Genomic DNA, 25,444 nt, shown 5'->3' with positions numbered 1-25,444 from the left:
CGATCACATTAAAAATATATGACACACATAGACTGAACAAAAAGAAGCAGCATGAACGTCATTTTGTGTGCACTAGCTGAGGAGTGATTTCAAGTATATAATTGTCGATATAGTATGTATATCTTAAATCCCATCATCGACTGGTCCAGCCTTAACAAGTTGGTTATAATTCCACCTTGAATAATATCAAATCACAGATTGGCCTCAAAATTTATACTTGGGTCAGCAGCGTGCCCTAATTGACTGGGTGAAGCTAAATGTGTCAGTATTGTACCCTCAATGTCTCAGTGTTGCTGTAAATTACTCAGCATTTGTCACTTGATGATTTTATTCCAGTCTTTTGACCAACTATGAAACTGAAACTCTGCACGAAATGGAACACAAAACACTAACTTAAATTCTCGATTTCATGACAATTTTGTATCTCCCAGGAGTATTAACAGCCCCCGTACTCTGTGGCTCAAAGTCGTGCTGTGTCCCAGGGGGGAGTGAGATGGTAAATACCCTCATGATCCCAGCAAGAAAGAGGTGAAGCTCGGGTTTTGCAACTGTCTCCCCGAGACAAACTCTCCTTCCGGCAGAGAACGGAAGCCAGCTATCTGGCTTGGGACCCATCTTTCCATCTGAGTCAAGGAATCGTTCAGGTTTGAACGTATTGACATCCTCCCATTGGTCAGGGTCAAAGTGCAAAGCGTCGTGGTTGATAATCACCATTGTTCCCTTGGGAACATCATATCCACCTGAAAATTATCATCAATATCTTAAGAAATACATTCATCTATCCCAATTTCTGATGGTTTGATAAAGACAGCTTAACTGACATAAACCAAGTCGTAATCACATTTGATATTAAAACTATTTATCATCATCATCATCATCATCATCATCATCATCATCATCATCATCATCATCGAAGCAAATACTGAAGGATCATACATAGTGATAGTGAAGTAAAACATTTACCCTTGACGGAAGAGCAGATATGCAAAAACCCATATATATTAATTTATTTACGAAATACACAATATTTAGTACTAAAAGAAACCGAACTCATACATTTCAACACAACATCGTTTACATTTACCTTTTCTTCCAATAACAAACGTCACAGACATAACGAAATTACTTTTCTTCGGCGCTTGTCTTTGTTTTAATCAAGCGTCTGATTTCTATTGTCATCATTGTTATATCCATAATCACCATAACATTTAAATGTATCACGCTGCCATGACTACCAGAGACAACAACTCGACGACATGCACGTGTAATGTCCACGTGACAAGACCATTGTTGCAGGAAACCAAGACTTCATCAAACACTATTATCTACCCTCCACTCGTTTGTGGAACGTACTGTAATACCTACCAACTGTGGTATCGCACAGCGTGGAGTGAGCAACGCCAATGGGAACGACTGACCTCAACCTCATGACCTCATGTATCACTGCATCGGTGTATGGCAAGTTCTCCCTGTCCGAAACGTGCACGTTCAGATCAGGACCTGCAACCATAGCAAATACCACTGTCAGGGAGCCATTGACAAGGTCATGAGTTACCCTGAAGGTCTTACGCAGCTTTACTTAAGCAGGTATCACACAACATTATGCATCCTATGTTCACAGAAACCGTGTGGGAGGTGGGTTTTACGCCGCTATTTGCAATATTCCGTTCTAAAATGATACTTTACCAAAGTAAATGCAAACATATTCATTTAAAAGAGGCTCGATGGGACCACATGTGTATGATGTAAGGACATACAGGATAATGGTAATACAAGACAAATCTTATGGATGACAACTTCTTGATTTCTGGGCTAGTTCTTGCCCCTTCTTCAGGTGGATGGTATCTTCTGAATCAAGTAGGGAAAAGATCAGATGGTCAGCCTGACGTGGGTTATCCATTCTTTGTCGGTGAGGTTCAGAGGAAGCTTAGATGATGAAATGCTTCCCTGGGTGTACCTACCATACACTTCCTTCATTAACCCCCTCGCAATATAGAGAAACCTATTGATGCACATTTCACACTATGTGTTTACTACTGCCCACTACCATTCATCATACCACATCATCACTGGTCTACCGCTTTACTCTTAACGTCCAAACCGAAGCCGTCACATTTTATATTCACGTCCAAATACACACTTGCAGTTTCTTTAATGCTACATGTTTTCAAAATCAGCTTTGTAAGCGTTTGTGTTTTGTGTTGGCTTGGTATCCCTATCAGTTTGTGTTTACAGGTTCTGCAAGTTCTGACCGTGTACACTCATACGTAGCTAGGTACAATCTATTCATCACACAAGCTAATGATAGGATATCAAAGATGTCTATAGGTTATTGTTTAAATATTGCAACAGCCTTTCTTACAACGCACCAATAACGGAGTCCACCTCCTGGTGCACCTTCTTCTGGATGTCAGGGTGGAGAGCCATCGTCAGGAGACACCAATGAAGCGTGTTCCTCGAGGTTTCTGTACCAGCTGAAATGTTACATGACATATATGTATTATACCATGAATTCAAAGAGAAGCGATAAGTGTCCTTTAAAACAACGGTGAGAGTTGTGATTCACTCATTGTTTTCAAAATGGTGATTCAAGACAAGCAATGTTAACATAGTGAACAATCTTAGCGCATTATCTCTGTAGCAGTAAAAGACTACACAGATTTGTATGGCTTTCTAGCTTGCTCCTGTTAGGATTTGCACCTGATGGGTGTCGTCCCCATCTATGACAAGGAGACATCCTAGTAATTCGTGAGAGGTGTCTGTTCCGGCTGTTAATTATGTATAAACTTCTTGACAACTATGCTTCTCAAGAGAAGTCCAGCTGTTATTTAAGTATAAACTTCTTGACAACTATGCTTAAAAAAGGCCCGACTCATGGCCATGACCAATAACCTTTAATCATCGAACATACTATTTTAATTGAGGGTTGTAATATGGCAGTGAAATTCCTTTTTAGAGAATGCAATGTTCTTTTAAGGTTCATGAGCGATTCATAAACATTGTCTTCTGAAAATTGTTAGTTATCAGGAATGTATTACTATCAAAGGTAATCATTGACGCAGAAGTTACTCTATCCAGATGCTTCAGCAGTCAAGGGTAATCTGCAATCTTCAAGACCTATCGAACATAGTATAGAAGTTTGTGGAAGGTAAAAAAGACTACATAAGTGGGCAAGCGTATGCCACACTTATCTCACATCACACCAAGACGGACGATGTTATGAAATCCATCTGTTTACAATCTAATTAGCCATCCTATGCCTTTTAAGCAGCTTGAATCCTGCTGCTACTAGGTCAATACCATTACCTGCTATGACCACAGCTATTTCATTTTCCACCGGCACTGAATTTTGTACCTCCACTCTATTGAGTGCTCAATAGTAAAGTTCCTTCCCATAAATAATATTGATTTGTAAACCAGAACACACCCGTAATTGTTAACATTGTTTGTTTTTCGTTATTTCAGGCTCAATTCTTTAGCACATGAATTCTTTAGCACGTGCATTTCTGGGTTACTTTCTTGTTTCAGTTTGGACAGCAGCACGTGAAAAGATGTTATTCAACTTCTTTTTAGTGGGAAGAGAGATAGGGAATGAGATCGGAAAGGTACAAACATATATGTCCACATGGAGTTTCACTATATTGTCAAGCACTAACCGTTCTCAGTCAGTAACAATTTTCCTTGGCTTATTATCATAATGTTTATTGTTGTGTAGCATAACTGTTGTGGAAACATTACGGAATAATGTTGTTTGTTGTTGGTTGGTTTGTTGTTAAACCCCGCACTCAGCAATGTTCCAGCTGTATGGCGGCGGTCTGTAAATAATCGAGCCTGGACCAGACAATCCAGTGATCAACAGCATGAGCATCGATCTACGCAATTCGGATAAGATGACATGTGTCAACCAAGTCAGCGAGCCTACCCCCCCCCTATTGCATCTTACGACAAGCATTGGCTGCTAAAGACCAATTCTAACCGGGATCTTCAAGGTACTTTTCTTTGTAATGAAACGTGTGGAACGTCTTGCATAAACTAGATGACTCACCGAATACTAAGTCAAAGATTGTCATGGCCATATGTATGTTTGTAATCTGTGACATTAGGACAGGATCGTCCCCTTCATCTGCTTCTTGCTGAGCCTGTATCAACGCATCTGTGAAGTCCCGTATCTCATCTGTAAAGGATTCAGCAATCGATCAGTCTGTAATCCTGTCTGTATTCGAGTAAATGAACTGTCCTAGGAAACCAGGACAGAAAGACATTTAGAGAAAGTCTTCATGGCATTCTTGAAGGAGCGCAAGTTATCGCTGCCTTCTTGAAGCTTACTCGTCATATTCATTTATTATGAAGAGTATCAACTATAATGTAGCATTTTTTTGGAATGTTTTCATATTTTTTCCTTCTTTAACTAAATTAATAAAATACTAGAAAAACGTACATTTTCCTTTCCTCCAAATTATTACTCAGTATGATTCAGGCAAGACACAAAGATATACTGAACCAAAAAGAAATGATTTATATTGAAAATGGGTAGTAGTTAATATGGGAGAATACCATAATGGCCAGGTCAAACCTGACGCATCCGCCTATTTCAACTGCTTCTGACCCAGAAATGAGGTGATAAGGAAACACATGTTAATAGTCTTTGAGAGATAAACACCTCCCGTTGCCATGCTGTTGTGAGGGCGACCAGGGACATACGCGGTACTGAACGCGCTCCAATACAGACGGCTAGTCCCTGTGAATCAAAAAATGATTCCCATCGTGCGTTCCCATCGTGCTACTGTTGCCTGTGGATGGTGCACCAAGCGCACCTGAATGCCTAATCCTGTTTTAGAGTACCCTCATTACATCTGTAAACAAGATGTATCCACTAGCAAAACACTTTGTTCTATAAGGTTTTGTTTGGGATAAAGTTGCACGTGAAGTTTCTTTTTTAAGTATATATTGACAAGTGTTACCTTTTCAGCGTTTTGGTCACAAACCTAATCCGGCATATACGTCTAGTTTATTCCTGTTTTCAATAGTAGACAACAAATTACAGTAATTGAGGAACTTTTAAACGTTTTCTTAGATGATGCTTACCTTTGTTGAACGTTTTTCTGTGGGCTGCAATTTCTTTCTTGATGGAATCTAATAGTTTATCGGTGACTCGAGTAACACGTCTGAATCTAGGCGTTGGGCACAGACGAAGCGGGGGAATTGAATCTTCCAGAAATCCTTCTCCAGCTTCTTTCATAAAATCGTCCAGGGTGACGACGTACGCTTTATAGTATTCAGAGTCTACATTTTCACTAGAATTAAAGAAACATTCAGATGAGTTTGGTTTAACTCAGCTTTGACGGTTGACAGAGTAATGCGGTGCCGGTTTTACACAGTTTCCATTTGGTGAAACCCTTGATGGTTCTGACAACCAGGAAAAAGCCTTGAGTGCTAATCTGTGACTTTTATACATAATAACGCATTTCTGACACGTACATTAGAAGGTACATGGGAGACTACAACATACGCGTCAAGACGTCAAAACCCTACGGTCGTTCATACTCGTATCTCTGTACTCTGCCTCTGTTTAACATTACTGAATAAAATATCTTCAGCAGCCCATGCTTGTCGTAAGAGGCGACTAACGTGTGCTAGTGGGTAAGCTCGCAGAGTTGGTTGAAAGATGTCATCGTATCCCAATTATGTCGATCGATGCTCATGATGTTGATCACTGATGTCGATCATTTACACACCGCAATCAAATAGCTGGAATTTTGCTCATTGCGGAGTTACACAACAAACGAACACACAAACAAAAGAAGAAATCAAACTTAATAAGATGAGGCTCGGTTATCAACATCGTACACAAAAATATCTTATTGATGAAATTTGTTCCGTAAACCACACACACACAAACAAATACATATTCAATACACAAGTTATCCAGTGTTTTTGAGAAACAACTGAAGATTAGATGATTGCGTGAGGTGTCACTATCAGCCTTCTCATGTTCTCAAAACATGTTTATGCAGAAGAAAAACAATGTGTTTTAACTTAAAGTTCAGATACCTGAGACTCTAAGAACAATAATACATTCTGTGTTAAAAGATATCTATAAACAACAACCAAAATAACAAAGATATTATTACCTGATTTTATTGAACAGCATTCCTGTCATCATGTTGGAGATCGAGAGTGACAGGTAGGGGAAAGGATCAAAGGCTCCTTGTTCCTTTCTCATCAACGTTGTAGTGATGTTGAGTGATTGGGACACTTTCCGGCTGAGGTTGTCTCCCATTAGATAGTGCCTGATACACATATATATGAAAATATATCAAATTGCACTTTGACTAACCTAGTATCACACATTAACATACTTTGGGGATAATGACTCCCATTCTCTAATCAATGATTCAAGCTCCATCCAAATCCATGTAATTTCACTGAATAGTTGGGTCATGTGTTAATGCCCCTCAAATTTTAAACATTTGAGAATAAATGATTTACATACAATTCAGGGGTTGTGTAACTTCAAAACGTAGTTAAATATTAATTGGAATTCACTGTTTGAAGAAAACTATCATTTTTGGCAACTAAGTATAACCCATGCCATCTTTGCATAAAAAAAGTGAAAATTTACCTGAGCGCTTTGGATGTAATTTTCCGGTGCAACTTCCACGTTGGGCCGTACGATGCGTTGACTATGTCTTTTCCTCCCTTGGTTAATTTAGTTACTGGGGATAAATAAAGAGTGTTAAATAACCATATCCATCCATCCATCCACCCACACCACCACAACACCACACCCCTATACGCACAACTATAATTGTTTTATTAGGGGTTGTGTTCCGAGACAATGAAAGCAAGGAAGCAATTGGCATAATGATCATTAATTCGGTCTTACAGAGGCACTCTCCACGATTTCAGTGCCCGTTTTGAAATGTAGTCCTCTGACCACTCAAATATCTCAATATTAAAACGTAATATTATAATCCCAATAAAACACTATATGGTCTGGTTGGAAGTATGTGTGTGGAGAAATCAATGGAAGCAAGGAAACAATTAACATGAAGATATCTTAAAAACGACTGATATTCGGACCTACAGAGAGACTTTCAGCGATTTGCCCAAATATAGAATTATATGAGTGTTTTTATAGTATGTATGTGGTGAATGACGTCTTACCAACATATGTATCCGGCCTTCCTGCGAAGTCTGCTTGTCTTGTAATGAGAGCTTCCGTTACAACATCTATTCGACTCAGAATAACTGCTTTGAGAGTACCTGAAAATCATTATGTTCACTTCTGTTATTGTGAATACGAATATCTTCTTATCAGCGAATAGGTTGCATATAAGACCCGTGAAGATCCTGATTATAATTGGTCTTCAGCAACCCAAACTTGTCTAACAGGCGACTAACAGGATTGGGTGGTCAGGCTTGCTGACTTGGTTGGCACATGTCATCGTATCCCAATTGTGTAGATCAATGCTCATGCTGTTGATCACTGGATTGTCGCCATTCATTGATGTCGCCATACAGCTGGAATATTGCTAAAACAATAAACAAACAAAACCTAACATAATTGTTCTCCTTGGGGTACAGAGTTACTGGTGCGGTATTGGTGAGAATCTCTGCACAATTCACGATTGACCGTCATGGAAGACCACGACGTTCTCAGTATTCGACTGTATGCTGTATACGTCCTACATAAGTAGTTGAAATATACATGGTCACCAGTGTCCAGGATCCTCATGACAGCCTTCATTATTTAACATGGATACAAAGGCAACAAAACCCTTTTTCCAAACGCAGGATCCATTTAGACATAAGGAATTAAAAGATCATTGTCAAAGGGTGATAGTACCAAGTCTTCACAAAAACTAAGGATGCATTCAAAGATCACTATTAAATAGCTATGGTACAGGAGTTCCAAAAAGCCCATGGTACGTGCAAAAACTTTAACTGTAACAGATATAATGTTTGTAACCGATGCATTAATTTTGATGTTGCACTTCACGTGTCTACCTGATACATTGTTGTACCATCGTAAAGCAGGTTATCTTACCCAGCTGAATCGTCATAACTGGACCGTATGTTTTGCTCCAGTCGCGGAGTTTTCGGAACAGGAGAGTCCCTCGCACCTCTGGAGATAAAAAGCATCATCTTGATGTGGTTTTACTTACATGGCTCTTCTTACATGCTTAATTACATGGTCGTATTTACATAATATATATACATAGTTGTCGTCACGTGATTGCACATACACGGATGTAGTTACATTGGTTGCAGTCAGATACATGTTGTAACATAAATGTAGTTACAGAACTCACGTGGGGTAATCCCTGTCCATCTCAACCGGAAGTTAGTCGTTATCAACTACCATTTGCCCGATAGACAGTCGATCTCGGTAGAGAGTGAGTCCCAAACTTTGTAAGATTTTTATATTCCCAAGCAGTAAATGTTATGAAATTGACTGGTCTCATAAGCTCATTGGCCATGGATTATAACCCCTATATCATTTGGTCGTGACACGTTATATTTTATTTACATTTGAAACATTTCTTGACACGTCTTTTGGCGCGAATCAGAAAAGCCGAGAAATCGACCACTTTCGACGTCTTTACAACATAATCAATTGAATTCATTTCACGTATTGTGCATTTTTAGGCTAAATGAGGTTATGTAGCCGCTGTGTCAAGATTTTAGCTTCTGTCAAAACATACAAACTGAGATATTAGCGAAAACAATAACTGTACGCGCTGATGGTAGTTGCTCATGTAAACAAATCAACTGTACGGGTTGTTGAAAGGGTACTGTACGGGTAGTTGGTTTCGTGTTATTTATCAACTGAGGTAGGACCTTGGTTTGAAGCATGCAGCTGTGTATTGAACGACATATTTGGTCCAATGTTTCTCTTTTTCCATCTACGCAAACCTTTAAAGCAATGCCACTGAGATATTCTGAAATCTTAGCTAGAACTTCACTTTATAAAGATACCTTGGCCATCTATGACTCTCTACCGTGATAGACTGTCTATCGGGGAAATGGTAGTTGATGACGACCAACCTTCGGTTGAGCATGGGCAGTGCTTACCCCCTGTGGAACTGTACTGAGATTGTGGGGCGGTGAAATATTTCCAAAAGCGGCATAAAACTAAATTCACTTACATACTCACTCACATAGATTGTAGTTACTACAGGGTTAGAGTTACATTGTTTAGTACTTAGATTGTAGTGTTTACCTGTTTCTAGTTACATGGTTGTAGTTACATGGCTGTAGCCATGGCTGTAGTCGTATGCTTGGACTGACATGTTTCAAGCAACATGTTGTCCAACATACTTGTACATATACTCATGCCAATAATGGTTGTCACCCACTTCAATTTTTTTTTGGAGAGGGTGTGTGGGGTGGGGGTGTGAGGTGTGTGTGGGGTTGGGGTGGGGAGGGGGTGACAAAAACCAATGGCATGAGTATATATGGTTGTATTTACAAGGTTGTATTTACGTTTAAGAATTACAGGCTTGTGGTATCAGCGTGGTAGTTTTATGCTTGTACTCACTTGGTTAGGTTACAGGTTAGTCCTGGCTTGCTTGTACTTGATTTTTGTATGTATTGTATGTACATGGTTGTATTTACATTTAAGAATTACAGGCTTGTGGTATCAGCGTGGTAGTTTTATGCTTGTACTCACATGGTTAGGTTACATGTTAGTCCTGGCTTGCTTGTACTTGATTTTTGTATGTATTGTATGTACATGGTTGTATTTACATTTAAGAATTACAAGACTGTAGCTTTAGGGTTAAATGACCATATTTAATTCTTGGTGAAGCTGAGGCAATGTTTCCGTCTAAAAAGTTAACTGAAATGTTTCCTCGGGTGATGTTAGCCGCCTGGAGCAACTATATACCATAAAACGGAGATGTAACCGAGTTAATTGCACTTTAGGAGACTGCACTACACAATGACAACTTACGGCAAGCGTGACGTCGTTTAGCAAGGGTACATTGGGTCAATTCATTATATTCTATGGGTGTTTTTTCAATTCCCAATCTGCCTACAGTTGTAATTATACCCAAATTAGACTGTATGCCCAAATTGGGCAGAATGAACTGTAGGCACATTGGTACCAAACCCGTTTGATGACGAGGGGCAGACTAGAATGGCGTAGTGACGTCATTTCAGTGTGACGTAATGCAAAAGGTGTACTTTACCTCCGGATAAAGTACTGTCGGAGTCTTTGACCTTGTAGCGAAGCATGTTAGAAATATAAACATTTACCGATGTTGCAACAAGACGTCTCTCCGTCAAACATTACAATGTCTTGCCATCATGTATTTTCCGAAAGTTTTACCATGCCGACAATAGTTTCATCTATTCAATAGTGCGCACACTGCGATAATGAAATTTAAACCCCAACATGAACATTGAGTGAAACACGTGTTTTACGTGTGCACTCCATTACACTAAGGTATAATTGCCTTTTTGGACTAAAATGTTAAAAACTGACACAGGCGGAACTTAATTTATGCCCATGTGCATATATGAATACGTATCATCTTTGCACCACAGACGTGTGACGTACAGGTTTTGTACATGTGAGTGAGTGAGTCTGTTTTACGCCGCTTTCAGCAATATTCCAGAAATATCACAGCGGGAGACATCACAAATGGCCTCCACACATTGTACCCATGTGGGGAATCGAACCCAGGTCTTCAGCGTGACAAGCGAAAGCTTTAACTACTAAGCTACCCCCATGCCCCTTAAGTACATGTGAATTAACACGTGCTCTTGTACAACAGCACGTGTAAAACAGATAAAGCTGGGTTGAAATGATCATATTAGAATCTGATCACAAGTCACAAATTACATGTATAAAGATAATATGAAGTTCTGACAGCACAGACTTTAACGTTCAATGCAATTCGAGAAATAATATATGATTGAATCCATTCATTCGATAAGTAGAAATATCGTTGTTAGATTCACATTGAAAATATATTAAAGTCACTCACCCAAAAGGTTTCCAACTAACGGCCATCCCTTTGGTCCTGGCGGTAGGTTGTATCGTTTCTTGAAGAGATTATAGGCGATCACTCCAACCACTATCCCAACAACAAGAGCCTGGGTTATCACAGACTGGGGCCACCACTGAGTTAAACACTCAAACATCGTCCTTGCTTAGAAGTCTCTTTTGCTGTGCTTGATTCTGAAACAATTCAAATGATTTAGTCATATAAAGTGAGTGTACAAAAACAACCCGTGAAGATCCGGGTTAGAATTGATCTTCAGTAACCCATGCTTGTCGTAAGAGGCGACTAACGGGATCAGGTTGTCAGGCTCGCTGACTTGACTGACATCGTATCCCAATTGCGTAGATGGATTCTCATGCTGTTGATCACTGGATTGTTAGGTCCATATTCGATTTTTTACAGACCGCCGCCATTTTGCTGGAATATTGCTGAGTGTGGCGTAAAACTAAACTCATTCACTCAGTGTACAAAAAACACCCATGTCTCAGTGACAGATCTATAAACACTATAACATCGTCCTTCTTTAGATTGCCCTGGAACAGAAGGAACTTAGTCACATCACCTCAGTATTAAGAGACACAGCAGCCAGACATCCAGTGTATGACTCTGACTCGGAACTGACTGATACGACTGCAGGAATTGCAACCAAACCAGTCTACACTTTGTAGTCAACACACCGTCTTCAGACAATAGTGTGTGCACGATCCTGACACAAGGAGACCTGAGCTGTGTGTCTGTGATTTATGGTATATCCCGTATCGAGCCTCCACTGTACGCCTAACCTAATTCAGTCTGGGTCCTTGCACTAAGATTATGGTCTGGTGTCGGAGTCCTGGGTAATATTCGACATGCAGCTTTTGTGACAACGTTCCCAGGATACTTTAGTCGCTAAAACTGAACGAACCTTTGATGGCACGTCGAGTCACATTTGGATGAGCTCCGTATACGACTAAATACCTACCTCGGTGTTGACATACCCGTGGACACACTGACAGAGCGTGCGTTGATGTGTCTTTATATAGAAAGTGGGTATTATGAAATAGCACGTCTTCTTGCGAGACGTTCTGTTTACTGACCTGATTTATATCGTATTTTAATGACCTACATTTGTGCTGATATCCCGGGCATTTGATATTGTTCACCAGGTCAAGGTGACACAGACAGTCTTATGGAAAATGAAATGAAATATCATGTTACTAATGTCATGTAACAGTGTAACCACTGTCATGTAACTTCTACCCTGAAATATCTACCTGTATCTATCGCTCTGTAACTACACTCGTGTTACTAATGTCATGTAACAGTGTAACCACTGCCATGTAACTTCTACCCTGAAATATCTACCTGTATCTACCGCTCCCTGTAACTACACCCGTGTTACTAATGTCATGTAACAGTGTAACCACTGTCATGTAACTTCTACCCTGAAATATCTACCTGTATCTACCGCTCCCTGTAACTACACCCGTGTTACTAATGTCATGTAACAGTGTAACCACTGTCATGTAACTTCTACCCTGAAATATCTACCTGTATCTACCGCTCCTGTAACTACACCCGTGTTACTAATGTCATGTAACAGTGTAACCACTGCTAACTTCTAAAAATATCTACCTGTATCTACCGCTCCCTGTAACTACACCCGTGTTACTAATGTCATGTAACAGTGTAACCACTGCCATGTAACTTCTACCCTGAAATATCTACCTGTATCTACCGCTCCCTGTAACTACACCCGTGTTACTAATGTCATGTAACAGTGTAACCACTGTCATGTAACTTCTACCCTGAAATATCTACCTGTATCTACCGCTCCCTGTAACTACACCCGTGTTACTAATGTCATGTAACAGTGTAACCACTGCCATGTAACTTCTACCCTGAAATATCTACCTGTATCTACCGCTCCCTGTAACTACACCCGTGTTACTAATGTCATGTAACAGTGTAACCACTGCCATGTAACTTCTACCCTGAAATATCTACCTGTATCTACCGCTCCCTGTAACTACACCCGTGTTACTAATGTCATGTAACAGTGTAACCACTGCCATGTAACTTCTACCCTGAAATATCTACCTGTATCTACCGCTCCCTGTAACTACACCCGTGTTACTAATGTCATGTAACAGTGTAACCACTGTCATGTAACTTCTACCCTGAAATATCTACCTGTATCTACCGCTCCCTGTAACTACACCCGTGTTACTAATGTCATGTAACAGTGTAACCACTGTCATGTAACTTCTACCCTGAAATATCTACCTGTATCTACCGCTCCCTGTAACTACACCCGTGTTACTAATGTCATGTAACAGTGTAACCACTGCCATGTAACTTCTACCCTGAAATATCTACCTGTATCTATCGCTCTGTAACTACACCCGTGTTACTAATGTCATGTAACAGTGTAACCACTGCCATGTAACTTCTACCCTGAAATATCTACCTGTATCTACCGCTCCCTGTAACTACACCCGTGTTACTAATGTCATGTAACAGTGTAACCACTGCCATGTAACTTCTACCCTGAAATATCTACCTGTATCTACCGCTCCCTGTAACTACACCCGTGTTACTAATGTCATGTAACAGTGTAACCACTGTCATGTAACTTCTACCCTGAAATATCTACCTGTATCTATCGCTCCCTGTAACTACACCCGTGTTACTAATGTCATGTAACAGTGTAACCACTGTCATGTAACTTCTACCCTGAAATATCTACCTGTATCTACTGCTCTCTGTAACTACACCCGTGTTACTAATGTCATGTAACAGTGTAACCACTGCCATGTAACTTCTACCCTGAAATATCTACCTGTATCTACCGCTCCCCTGTAACTACACCCGTGTTACTAATGTCATGTAACAGTGTAACCACTGCCATGTAACTTCTACCCTGAAATATCTACCTGTATCTACCGCTCCCTGTAACTACACCCGTGTTACTAATGTCATGTAACAGTGTAACCACTGCCATGTAACTTCTACCCTGAAATATCTACCTGTAGCTATCGCTCTGTAACTACACCCGTGTTACTAATGTCATGTAACAGTGTAACCACTGCCATGTAACTTCTACCCTGAAATATCTACCTGTATCTACCGCTCCCTGTAACTACACCCGTGTTACTAATGTCATGTAACAGTGTAACCACTGCCATGTAACTTCTACCCTGAAATATCTACCTGTAGCTATCGCTCTGTAACTATACCCGTGTTACTAATGTCATGTAACAGTGTAACCACTGCCATGTAACTTCTACCCTGAAATATCTACCTGTATCTACCGCTCCCTGTAACTACACCCGTGTTACTAATGTCATGTAACAGTGTAACCACTGCCAGGTAACTTCTACCCTGAAATATCTACCTGTATCTACCGCTCCCTGTAACTACACCCGTGTTACTAATGTCATGTAACAGTGTAACCACTGCCATGTAACTTCTACCCTGAAATATCTACCTGTATCTACCGCTCCCTGTAACTACACCCGTGTTACTAATGTCATGTAACAGTGTAACCACTGCCATGTAACTTCTACCCTGAAATATCTACCTGTATCTATCGCTCTGTAACTACACCCGTGTTACTAATGTCATGTAACAGTGTAACCACTGCCATGTAACTTCTACCCTGAAATATCTACCTGTATCTACCGCTCCTGTAACTACACCCGTGTTACTAATGTCATGTAACAGTGTAACCACTGTCATGTAACTTCTACCCTGAAATATCTACCTGTATCTACCGCTCCTGTAACTACACCCGTGTTACTAATGTCATGTAACAGTGTAACCACTGCCATGTAACTTCTACCTGAAATATCTACCTGTATCTACCGCTCCTGTAACTACACCCGTGTTACTAATGTCATGTAACAGTGTAACCACTGTCATAAACTTCTACCCTGAAATATCTACCTGTATCTACCGCTCCCCGTGTAACTACACCCGTGTTACTAATGTCATGTAACAGTGTAACCACTGCCATGTAACTTCTACCCTGAAATATCTACCTGTATCTACCGCTCCTGTAACTACACCCGTGTTACTAATGTCATGTAACTGTGTAACCACTGCCAGGTAACTTCTACCCTGAAATATCTACCTGTATCTACCTCTCCTGTAACTACACCCGTGTAACTAATGTCATGTAACGGTGTAACCACTGCCATGTAACTTCTACCCTGAAATATCTACCTGTATCTACCGCTCCTGTAACTACACCCGTGTTACTAATGTCATGTAACAGTGTAACCACTGTCATGTAACTTCTACCTGAAATATCTACCTGTATCTACCGCTCCTGTAACTACACCCGTGTTACTAATGTCATGTAACAGTGTAACCACTGCCATGTAACTTCTACCCTGAAATATCTACCTGTATCAAACGCTCTCTGTAACTACACCCGTGTTACTAATGTCATGTAACAGTGTAACAACTGTCATGTAACTTCCACCCTGAAATATCTACCTGTATCTATCGCTCTGTAACTACACTCGTGTTACTAATGTCATGTAACAGTGTAACCACTGCCATGTAACTTCTACCCTGAAATATCTACCTGTATCTACCGCTCCCTGTAACTACACCCGTGTTACTAATGTCATGTAACAGTGTAACCACTGCCATGTAACTTCTACCCTGAAATATCTACCTGTATCTACCGCTCCCTGTAACTACACCCGTGTTACTAATGTCATGTAACAGTGTAACCACTGCCATGTAACTTCTACCCTGAAATATCTACCTGTAGCTATCGCTCCTGTAACTACACCCGTGTTACTAATGTCATGTAACAGTGTAACCACTGCCATGTAACTTCTACCCTGAAATATCTACCTGTATCTACCGCTCCCTGTAACTACACCCGTGTTACTAATGTCATGTAACAGTGTAACCACTGCCATGTAACTTCTACCCTGAAATATCTACCTGTATCTACCGCTCCCTGTAACTACACCCGTGTTACTAATGTCATGTAACAGTGTAACCACTGTCATGTAACTTCTACCCTGAAATATCTACCTGTATCTACCGCTCCTGTAACTACACCCGTGTTACTAATGTCATGTAACAGTGTAACCACTGCCATGTAACTTCTACCCTGAAATATCTACCTGTATCTACCGCTCCCTGTAACTACACCCGTGTTACTAATGTCATGTAACAGTGTAACCACTGCCAGGTAACTTCTACCCTGAAATATCTACCTGTATCTACCGCTCCCTGTAACTACACCCGTGTTACTAATGTCATGTAACAGTGTAACCACTGCCATGTAACTTCTACCCTGAAATATCTACCTGTATCTACCGCTCCCTGTAACTACACCCGTGTTACTTTAATGTCATGTAACAGTGTAACCACTGCCATGTAACTTCTACCCTGAAATATCTACCTGTATCTACCGCTCCCCTGTAACTACACCCGTGTTACTAATGTCATGTAACAGTGTAACCACTGCCATGTAACTTCTACCCTGAAAATATCTACCTGTATCTACCGCTCCCTGTAACTACACCCGTGTTACTAATGTCATGTAACAGTGTAACCACTGCCATGTAACTTCTACCCTGAAATATCTACCTGTATCTACCGCTCCTGTAACTACACCCGTGTTACTAATGTCATGTAACAGTGTAACCACTGTCAGTGTAACTTCTACCCTGAAATATCTACCTGTATCTACCGCTCCCCTGTAACTACACCCGTGTTACTAATGTCATGTAACAGTGTAACCACTGCCAGGTAACTTCTACCCTGAAATATCTACCTGTATCTACCGCTCCCTGTAACTACACCCGTGTTACTAATGTCATGTAACAGTGTAACCACTGCCATGTAACTTCTACCCTGAAATATCTACCTGTATCTACCGCTCCCTGTAACTACACCCGTGTTACTAATGTCATGTAACAGTGTAACCACTGCCATGTAACTTCTACCCTGAAATATCTACCTGTATCTACCGCTCCCTGTAACTAACACCCGTGTAACTAATGTCATGTAACAGTGTAACCACTGCCATGTAACTTCTACCCTGAAATATCTACCTGTATCTACCGCTCCCTGTAACTACACCCGTGTTACTAATGTCATGTAACAGTGTAACCACTGTCATGTAACTTCTACCCTGAAATATCTACCTGTATCTACCGCTCCCTGTAACTACACCCGTGTTACTAATGTCATGTAACAGTGTAACCACTGCCATGTAACTTCTACCCTGAAATATCTACCTGTATCTACCGCTCCCTGTAACTACACCCGTGTTACTAATGTCATGTAACAGTGTAACCACTGCCATGTAACTTCTACCCTGAAATATCTACCTGTATCTACCGCTCCCTGTAACTACACCCGTGTTACTAATGTCATGTAACAGTGTAACCACTGCCAGGTAACTTCTACCCTGAAATATCTACCTGTATCTACCGCTCCCTGTAACTACACCCGTGTTACTAATGTCATGTAACAGTGTAACCACTGCCATGTAACTTCTACCCTGAAATATCTACCTGTATCTACCGCTCCCTGTAACTACACCCGTGTTACTAATGTCATGTAACAGTGTAACCACTGGCAGGTAACTTCTACCTGAAATATCTACCTGTATCTACCGCCCCTGTAACTACACCCGTGTAACTAATGTCATGTAACGTCCACTGCCATGTAACTTCTACCCTGAAATATCTACCTGTATCTACCGCTCCCTGTAACTACACCCGTGTTACTAATGTCATGTAACAGTGTAACCAATGTCATGTAACTTCTACCCTGAAATATCTACCTGTATCTACCGCTCCTGTAACTACACCGTGTTACTAATGTCGTGTAACAGTGTAACCACTGCCATGTAACTTCTACCCTGAAATATCTACCTGTATCAAACGTCTGTAACTACACCCGTGTTACAATGTAACAGTGTAACAACTGTCATGTAACTTCCGCCCTGAAATATCTACCTGTATCTATCGCTCTGTAACTACACCCGTGTTACTAATGTCATGTAACAGTGTAACCACTGCCATGTAACTTCTACCCTGAAATATCTACCTGTATCTGCCGCTCCTGTGTAACTACACCCGTGTTACTAATGTCATGTAACAGTGTAACCACTGCCATGTAACTTCTACCCTGAAATATCTACCTGTATCTACCGCTCCCCTGTAACTACACCCGTGTTACTAATGTCATGTAACAGTGTAACCACTGTCATGTAACTTCTACCCTGAAATATCTACCTGTATCTACCGCTCCTGTAACTACACCCGCGTTACTAATGTCATGTAACAGTGTAACCACTGCCATGTAACTTCTACCCTGAAATATCTACCTGTATCTACCGCTCCCTGTAACTACACCCGTGTTACTAATGTCATGTAACAGTGTAACCACTGCCATGTTGCTTCTACCCTGAAATATCTACCTGTATCTACCGCTCCTGTAACTACACCCGTGTTACTAATGTCATGTAACAGTGTAACCACTGCCATGTAACTTCTACCCTGAAATATCTACCTGTATCTACCGCTCCCCTGTAACTACACCCGTGTTACTAATGTCATGTAACAGTGTAACCACTGCCATGTAACTTCTACCCTGAAATATCCACCTGTATCTATCGCTCCTGTAACTATACACCCGTGTTACTAATGTCATGTAACAGTGTAACCACTGCCAGGTAACTTCTACCCTGAAATATCTACCTGTATCTACCCGCTCCTGTAACTACACCCGTGTTACTAATGTCATGTAACGGTGTAACCACTGCCATGTAACTTCTACCCTGAAATATCTACCTGTATCTACCGCTCCTGTAACTACGCCGTGTTACTAATGTCATGTAACAGTGTAACCACTGCCGGGTAACTTCTACCCTGAAATATCTACCTGTATCTACCGCTCCCTGTAACTACACCCGTGTTACTAATGTCATGTAACAGTGTAACCACTGCCATGTAACTTCTACCCTGAAATATCTACCTGTATCTACCGCTCCTGTAACTACACCCGTGTTACTAATGTCATGTAACAGTGTAACCACTGCCAGGTAACTTCTACCTGGAAAATATCTACCTGTATCTGCCGCTCCTGTAACTACGCCCGTGTTACTAATGTCATGTAACAGTGTAAACCACTGCCATGTAACTTCTACCTGAAATACCTACCTGTATCTACCGCTCCTGAGTAACTACCCACGTGTTACTAATGATAAATGTAACGGTGTAACCACTGCCATGTAACTTCTACCCTGAAATATCTACCTGTATCTACCGCTCCCTGTAACTACACCCGTGTTACTAATGTCATGTAACAGTGTAACCACTGCCATGTAACTTCTACCCTGAAATTTCTACCTGTATCAAACGCTCTCTGTAACTACACCCGTGTTACTAATGTCATGTAACAGTGTAACCACTGCCATGTAACTTCTACCCTGAAATATCTACCTGTAGCTATCGCTCTGTAACTACACCCGTGTTACTAATGTCATGTAACAGTGTTACCACTGCTATGTAACTTCTACCCTGAAATATCTACCTGTAGCTATCGCTCTGTAACTATACCCGTGTTGCTAATGTCATGTAACAGTGTAACCACTGCCATGTAACTTCTACCCTGAAATATCTACCTGTAGCTATCGGCTCTGTAACTACACCCGTGTTACTAATGTCATGTAACAGTGTTACCACTGCTATGTAACTTCTACCCTGAAATATCTACCTGTAGCTATCGCTCTGTAACTATACCCGTGTTGCTAATGTCATGTAACAGTGTAACCACTGCCATGTAACTTCTACCCTGAAATATCTACCTGTAGGTATCGCTCTGTAACTACAATCGTGTTACTTATGTCATGTAACAGTGTAACCACTGCCATGTAACTTCTACCCTGAAATATCTACCTGTATCAAACGCTCTCTGTAACTACACCCGTGTTACTAATGTCATGTAACAGTGTAACCACTGCCATGTAACTTCTACCCTGAAATATCTACCTGTAGCTATCGCTCTGTAACTACACCCGTGTTACTAATGTCATGTAACAGTGTTCCCTGAAATATCTACCTGTAGCTATCGCTCTGTAACTACACCCGTGTTACTAATGTCATGTAACAGTGTTCCCTGAAATATCTACCTGTAGCTATCGCTCTGTAACTACACCCGTGTTACTAATGTCATGTAACAGTGTTCCCTGAAATATCTACCTGTAGCTATCGCTCTGTAACTACACCCGTGTTGCTAATGTCATGTAACAGTGTCTCCTGAAATATCTACCTGTAGCTATCGCTCTGTAACTACACCCGTGTTACTAATGTCATGTAACAGTGTTCCCTGAAATATCTACCTGTATCAAACGCTCTCTGTAACTACACCCGTGTTACTAATGTCATCTCACACTGTAACCACTGCCATGTAACTTCTACCCTGAAATATCTACCTGTAGCTATCGCTCTGTAACTACACCCGTGTTGCTAATGTCATGTAACAGTGTTACCACTGCCATGTAACTTCTACCCTGAAAAATCTACCTGTATCAATCTCTCTGTAACTACTACCGTGTTCCTGATGTCATGTAACAGTGTAACCACTGCCAGGTAACTTCTAACCTGAAATATCTACCTGTATCTATCTCTCTGTAACTACACCCGTGTTACTAATGTAATGTAACAGTGTAACACTGCCATGCAACTAATACCCGGGTATTTTACGTCCATGTTGTTAGGACGCTGTAACTACTATTTTGTTACCCCATAACTCCACATTGTATCATTGTGATATTGAAAGGCTAGCCAGCAACAGCAATTCTGTAACAACATCCATGTAACTCCATCCTGTAACTCAAACATTCACTCTGTCTATGAAACCCGTGAAGATCTGGGTGAGAAAGTGGCCTTCAGCAACGTAAGAGGTGACGTCAGGCTCGCTGACTTGGTTGACACATGTCATCATATCCAAATTGTGTAGATCAGTGGTCATGATGTTGATCACTGGATTGTTAGGTCCAAACTCGATTATTTACAGACGGCCGCCACATAACTGGCGTATGATTGAGTGTGGCGTTAAACAACAAACAAACTTTAACTTCAATATTGTTATTTTATACGACCCTTTAAGTGGGTGAGTGAGTGAATATGGTTTTACGCCGCTTTTATGAATATTCCAGCAATGTCACGGCTGGGAACACCAGAAATGGGCTTCACACATTGTATCCAAGCGGGCAACCCTGTAACTACATGCATTTGATTACATTAGGTAACTATCAGCCAGAAACTAGAAACGCGGGTCATTTGACTGTAGGTTCTGCAACTACCATGCTACTGTGGTTACATACATGTAAGTACATCCTGTAACAACGTCCTGGCAACTAAAACATCACACGTACCTACGTATTTTCCCTCCTGCGAAGTAGGAAATGGGGTAAGTCTGTGATATATACAAGGTGACTGCTGTATGACTCATATATCCACTGTTGGATATATAAAGATCACGTCAACTCTCAAACCATATATAAGGCTCAAGTCTATCGCTACATCTATTATTAGCGCTGATGATGTGTGCCGCCGGTGTACTATCGGGTGCAGGGCACTGCTACCCTGTCATACCTGTTAGTTATGTCTCACCTGAACTTTGGATTTATTGGAGTAGAAAACTGTCTGGTCGTTTAAATAGCTGTTCAATACTCAGCTACCGTATTGGTGGTACTAGTGATCAGGACACAGATCTCCAGTATTAACAAATCAACTCACCCACACGTCCAGCTCATCTGACATAAGACCCGACACCGACACTGTGACATATCATGATAAAAACACCGACACTGTGATACATCATGATATCAACACCGACACTGTGATATATCATGATAACAACACCGACACTGTGATATATCATGATAACAACACCGACACTGTGATATGTCATGATCACCACACCGACACAGTGATATATCATGATAACCACATCGACACTGTGATATATCATGATAACAACACCGACACTGTGATATATCATGATAACAACACCGACACTGTGATATATCATGATAACAACACCGACACTGTGATATGTCATGATAACAACACCGACACTGTGATATGTCATGATAACAACACCGACACTGTGATATATCATGATAACAACACCGACGACTGTGATATATCGATGATAACAACACCGACACTGTGATATATCATGATAACAACACGACGACACATGATAACAACACCGACACTGTGATATATCATGATAACAACACCGACACTGTGATATATCATGATAACAACACCGACACTGTGATATGTCATGATAACAACACCGACACTGTGATATGTCATGATAACAACACCGACACTGTGATATATCATGATAACAACACCGACACTGTGATATATCATGATAACAACACCGACACTGTGATATATCATGATAACAACACCGACACTGTGATATATCATGATAACAACACCGACACTGTGATATGTCATGATAACAACACCGACACTGTGATATATCATGATAACCACACCGACACTGTGATACCGGGTATATCATGATAACAACACCGACACTGTGATATATCATGATAACAACACCGACACTGTGATATGTCATGATAACAACACCGACACTGTGATATATCATGATAACAACACCGACACTGTGATATATCATGATCACCACACCGACACTGATATATCATGATAACCACATCGACACTGTGATATATCATGATAACAACACCGACACTGTGATATATCATGATAACAACACCGACACTGTGATATATCATGATCACCACACCGACACAGTGATATATCATGATAACCACATCGACACTGTGATATATCATGATAACAACACCGACACTGTGATATATCATGATAACAACACCGACACTGTGATATATCATGATCACCACACCAACACAGTGATATATCATGATAACCACATCGACACTGTGATATATCATGATAACAACACCGACACTGTGATATATCATGATAACAACACCGACACTGTGATATATCATGATAACAACACCGACACTGTGATATATCATGATCACCACACCGACACTGATATATCATGATAACCACATCGACACTGTGATATATCATGATAACAACACCGACACTGTGATATATCATGATAACAACACCGACACTGTGATATATCATGATAACGACACCGACACTGTGATATATCATGATAACACATAGCAACTAAAGTTAGCCATGACGCAGGTATATATAAGAAAATCATAAGCTGTTTGATTGTGACTACTGAAAACAATATGTAATTATAACTGTCATTCTGTAGTGACGACCTTGTAACTACACTGTACCGGTAAATGCTACCCTGCAACCACCACCACTCAGCTACCACACTGATCTTATAACCTTCAAGTTGTAAGAACGATAACGCAATCACTGTTAGGGGAACTATTTTTACACACAGCGAATCTGTTGTTGACATGATCAGCATGTATCTCTGAAACTCGTTTCGGCCATTACGAAATATATAAGTGTAGACAGTAAGCAACATCATTGCCAATGAGTGTGTAACCACAGCAGAAGCGTATAACAGTCGTCGTTGCTCTGGTGGAGCGGAAGCCAGACGTCGTTGAACAGACGGACACACAAATACTGACACAGTTACCTCAGTGAGCGATAATGTCAGCTGGAGAAGTAGGACTACGCCATGTCCTAGATTAACTGCAGCTACAACCCTGCGACTACTACCGCTCTAATGTTACAATGTAACTACACCCATGTAACCACAATCTTTACAAGTACCTTGTAGTTGTAACTCTGTGACAATTTTCTGCACTGTAAATGCAATCTTGTAACTACTTCCCAATAATGCCTAACTAATACTTACATCCATGTAACTACCATGTTAACCCTGGCACATGAACTGACAACGACTCCATGTGTATTTGTGATCACTGACACATCCTTCACGGATGTCATCGGTGCCCAATTGCGTAGATCGATGCTCATGCTGTTGATCACTGGATTGTCTGGTCCAGACTCGATTATTTACAGACCGCCGCCATATAGCTGGAATATTGCTGAGTGCGGCGTAAATCTAAACTCACTCACTCCTTCACGACAACGCATGTTTATGTCTTTATTTCCTTCGGGATCAAGCACAGCTCAAGCGACTCCCAGCAAGGCCGATGATTGTGTTTAATGCAGTGTGGCAACAATCTGTGGGAACCCCACTGTGTGTGTTTGGGGCGGTTGCCAATAATAGCTTATAGAAACGCTAAACTAGCCTCCCTGACCCAATGGATCTGAATTCTGGGAAGCCTTGTATTGGCTTTACATTAATTGGCAGTGATGTAGCCTCATGGCTAAAGCCACCGAGTCCAGGGTTCGATTCTCATATTGGGTACATATTGTGGCCGAAGAAGCCTTATCGCTTTCTCGTCTCGTGTTATCGCTTCAGGTATATAGTGTGATGGCATTGCCTGGTGTCGCTTTCGCGAATATGGCTATTTTCTTCCAGAATGTATCATTGAGCCACAGTTCATAGCTGGATGTTAGCTTTGCTTTGCGAAAATACATCACTGTATGTCTTCAATCAGTGACTGATGAAAATATTCAGTTTCTTAATTATCAGACAAACATTTTCTTTGGAAAGAAGGCATCTAAACATTTTCTTCAAATCGCGACATTAACACTTATTTTGTCCGGAACGTAACCAAGCTAACGTGTTGTCGCACTGTTGCGTTGTCGCCCTCTCAAAACACCTGGTCGGCACTGGCACACAGGAACTCATAATTACCACTCAAAGAAGTTATGTTCCTTAGTGTGCCGTTGAACAAAACCAACCCCAACAAATTAAGTCATCATTAAAATTGAAAACAAATTAGCTCATTACACGAATTATGGCGAAGTCTACCCAATTATGATTTTAATATTTTGGAAACTGAAGGTATATTTAAAGTGTCACATGCCGTTTTTACGACAATACGATTTAATACGACGTTAAGTTACTATGGTGTGTCCTGTTTGGTGAGTGTTTGGTCTGAGGTTGTTTCGGGGAAAATCCCCATATAATGCTACCCTAGTTCGGTGAAAACATGCTTAACGGAGAGTCTTTGGATGGGTGACCGTGTTTGGCAGCTTGGCTCTTGACAGGGCTTCTAGGACTTCAGTTCCGCCTCACAACGAAGCACATGTGATACATGTGGGCTCACCTTAGGCAAGTCAGTTTGTTCAAATTGCCTCTGTTCACCCAGCAGAAAAAGGGTACCCGGTGGAAGAAGTCATGTGACTATTGACCTTCTAACCTCACAGGCAGCTTGGGTTGTACGGGATAATACCTCCTAGACCTCGTGATACGCCGTTGACAGTTTCGAGTTGGATACCAGGCACCACAGAAATCCACTATTGTTACAA

The 25,444-nt window shown here is 40.9% G+C and overlaps 1 protein-coding gene across 2 annotated transcripts; it reads right to left on the bottom strand.

Annotated features, from left to right (window-relative positions):
- Positions 1-310: 310 nt before the first annotated feature.
- Positions 311-12,083, bottom strand: LOC124276161 (steroid 17-alpha-hydroxylase/17,20 lyase-like). Of its 2 annotated transcripts, none has more exons than XM_046711825.1 (11): positions 11,977-12,083; positions 10,998-11,191; positions 8,051-8,128; positions 7,168-7,266; positions 6,623-6,716; positions 6,132-6,290; positions 5,086-5,294; positions 4,046-4,174; positions 2,370-2,474; positions 1,366-1,500; positions 311-740 (listed from the first exon to the last, which is right to left on the bottom strand). In XM_046711825.1, the coding sequence occupies exons 2-11, from the start codon at positions 11,152-11,154 to the stop codon at positions 394-396; spliced, it is 1,512 nt and encodes a 503-aa protein (XP_046567781.1). In that variant the 5' UTR covers positions 11,155-11,191; positions 11,977-12,083; the 3' UTR covers positions 311-393. The 2 variants fall into 2 exon arrangements, with proteins under 2 accessions (XP_046567781.1, XP_046567782.1); XM_046711826.1 differs by lacking the exon at positions 11,977-12,083 and adding an exon at positions 11,578-11,704.
- Between the last annotated feature and the right edge of the window lie 13,361 nt (positions 12,084-25,444).

The sequence above is a fragment of the Haliotis rubra genome, unplaced genomic scaffold, assembly GCF_003918875.1.
Source record: "Haliotis rubra isolate DU_JTF1 unplaced genomic scaffold, ASM391887v1 Scf2066, whole genome shotgun sequence".
In the NCBI taxonomy this organism is placed as follows: Eukaryota; Metazoa; Mollusca; class Gastropoda; order Lepetellida; family Haliotidae; genus Haliotis; species Haliotis rubra.
The sequence above is the reverse complement of the archived record's forward strand: the minus strand, read 5'-3'. Positions and strand labels throughout refer to the sequence as shown.

Coding starts and splice junctions, on each gene's coding strand:
- LOC124276161 (XM_046711825.1), bottom strand. CDS start 11,154: ATGTTTGAGTGTTTAACTCAGTGGTGGCCCCAGTCTGTGATAACCCAG. Junction 8,129..10,997: donor GTTAGTTGGAAACCTTTTGG/GTGAGTGACTTT, acceptor TTTTATCTCCAG/AGGTGCGAGGGACTCTCCTG. Junction 6,717..7,167: donor AAGGCCGGATACATATGTTG/GTAAGACGTCAT, acceptor ATTTATCCCCAG/TAACTAAATTAACCAAGGGA.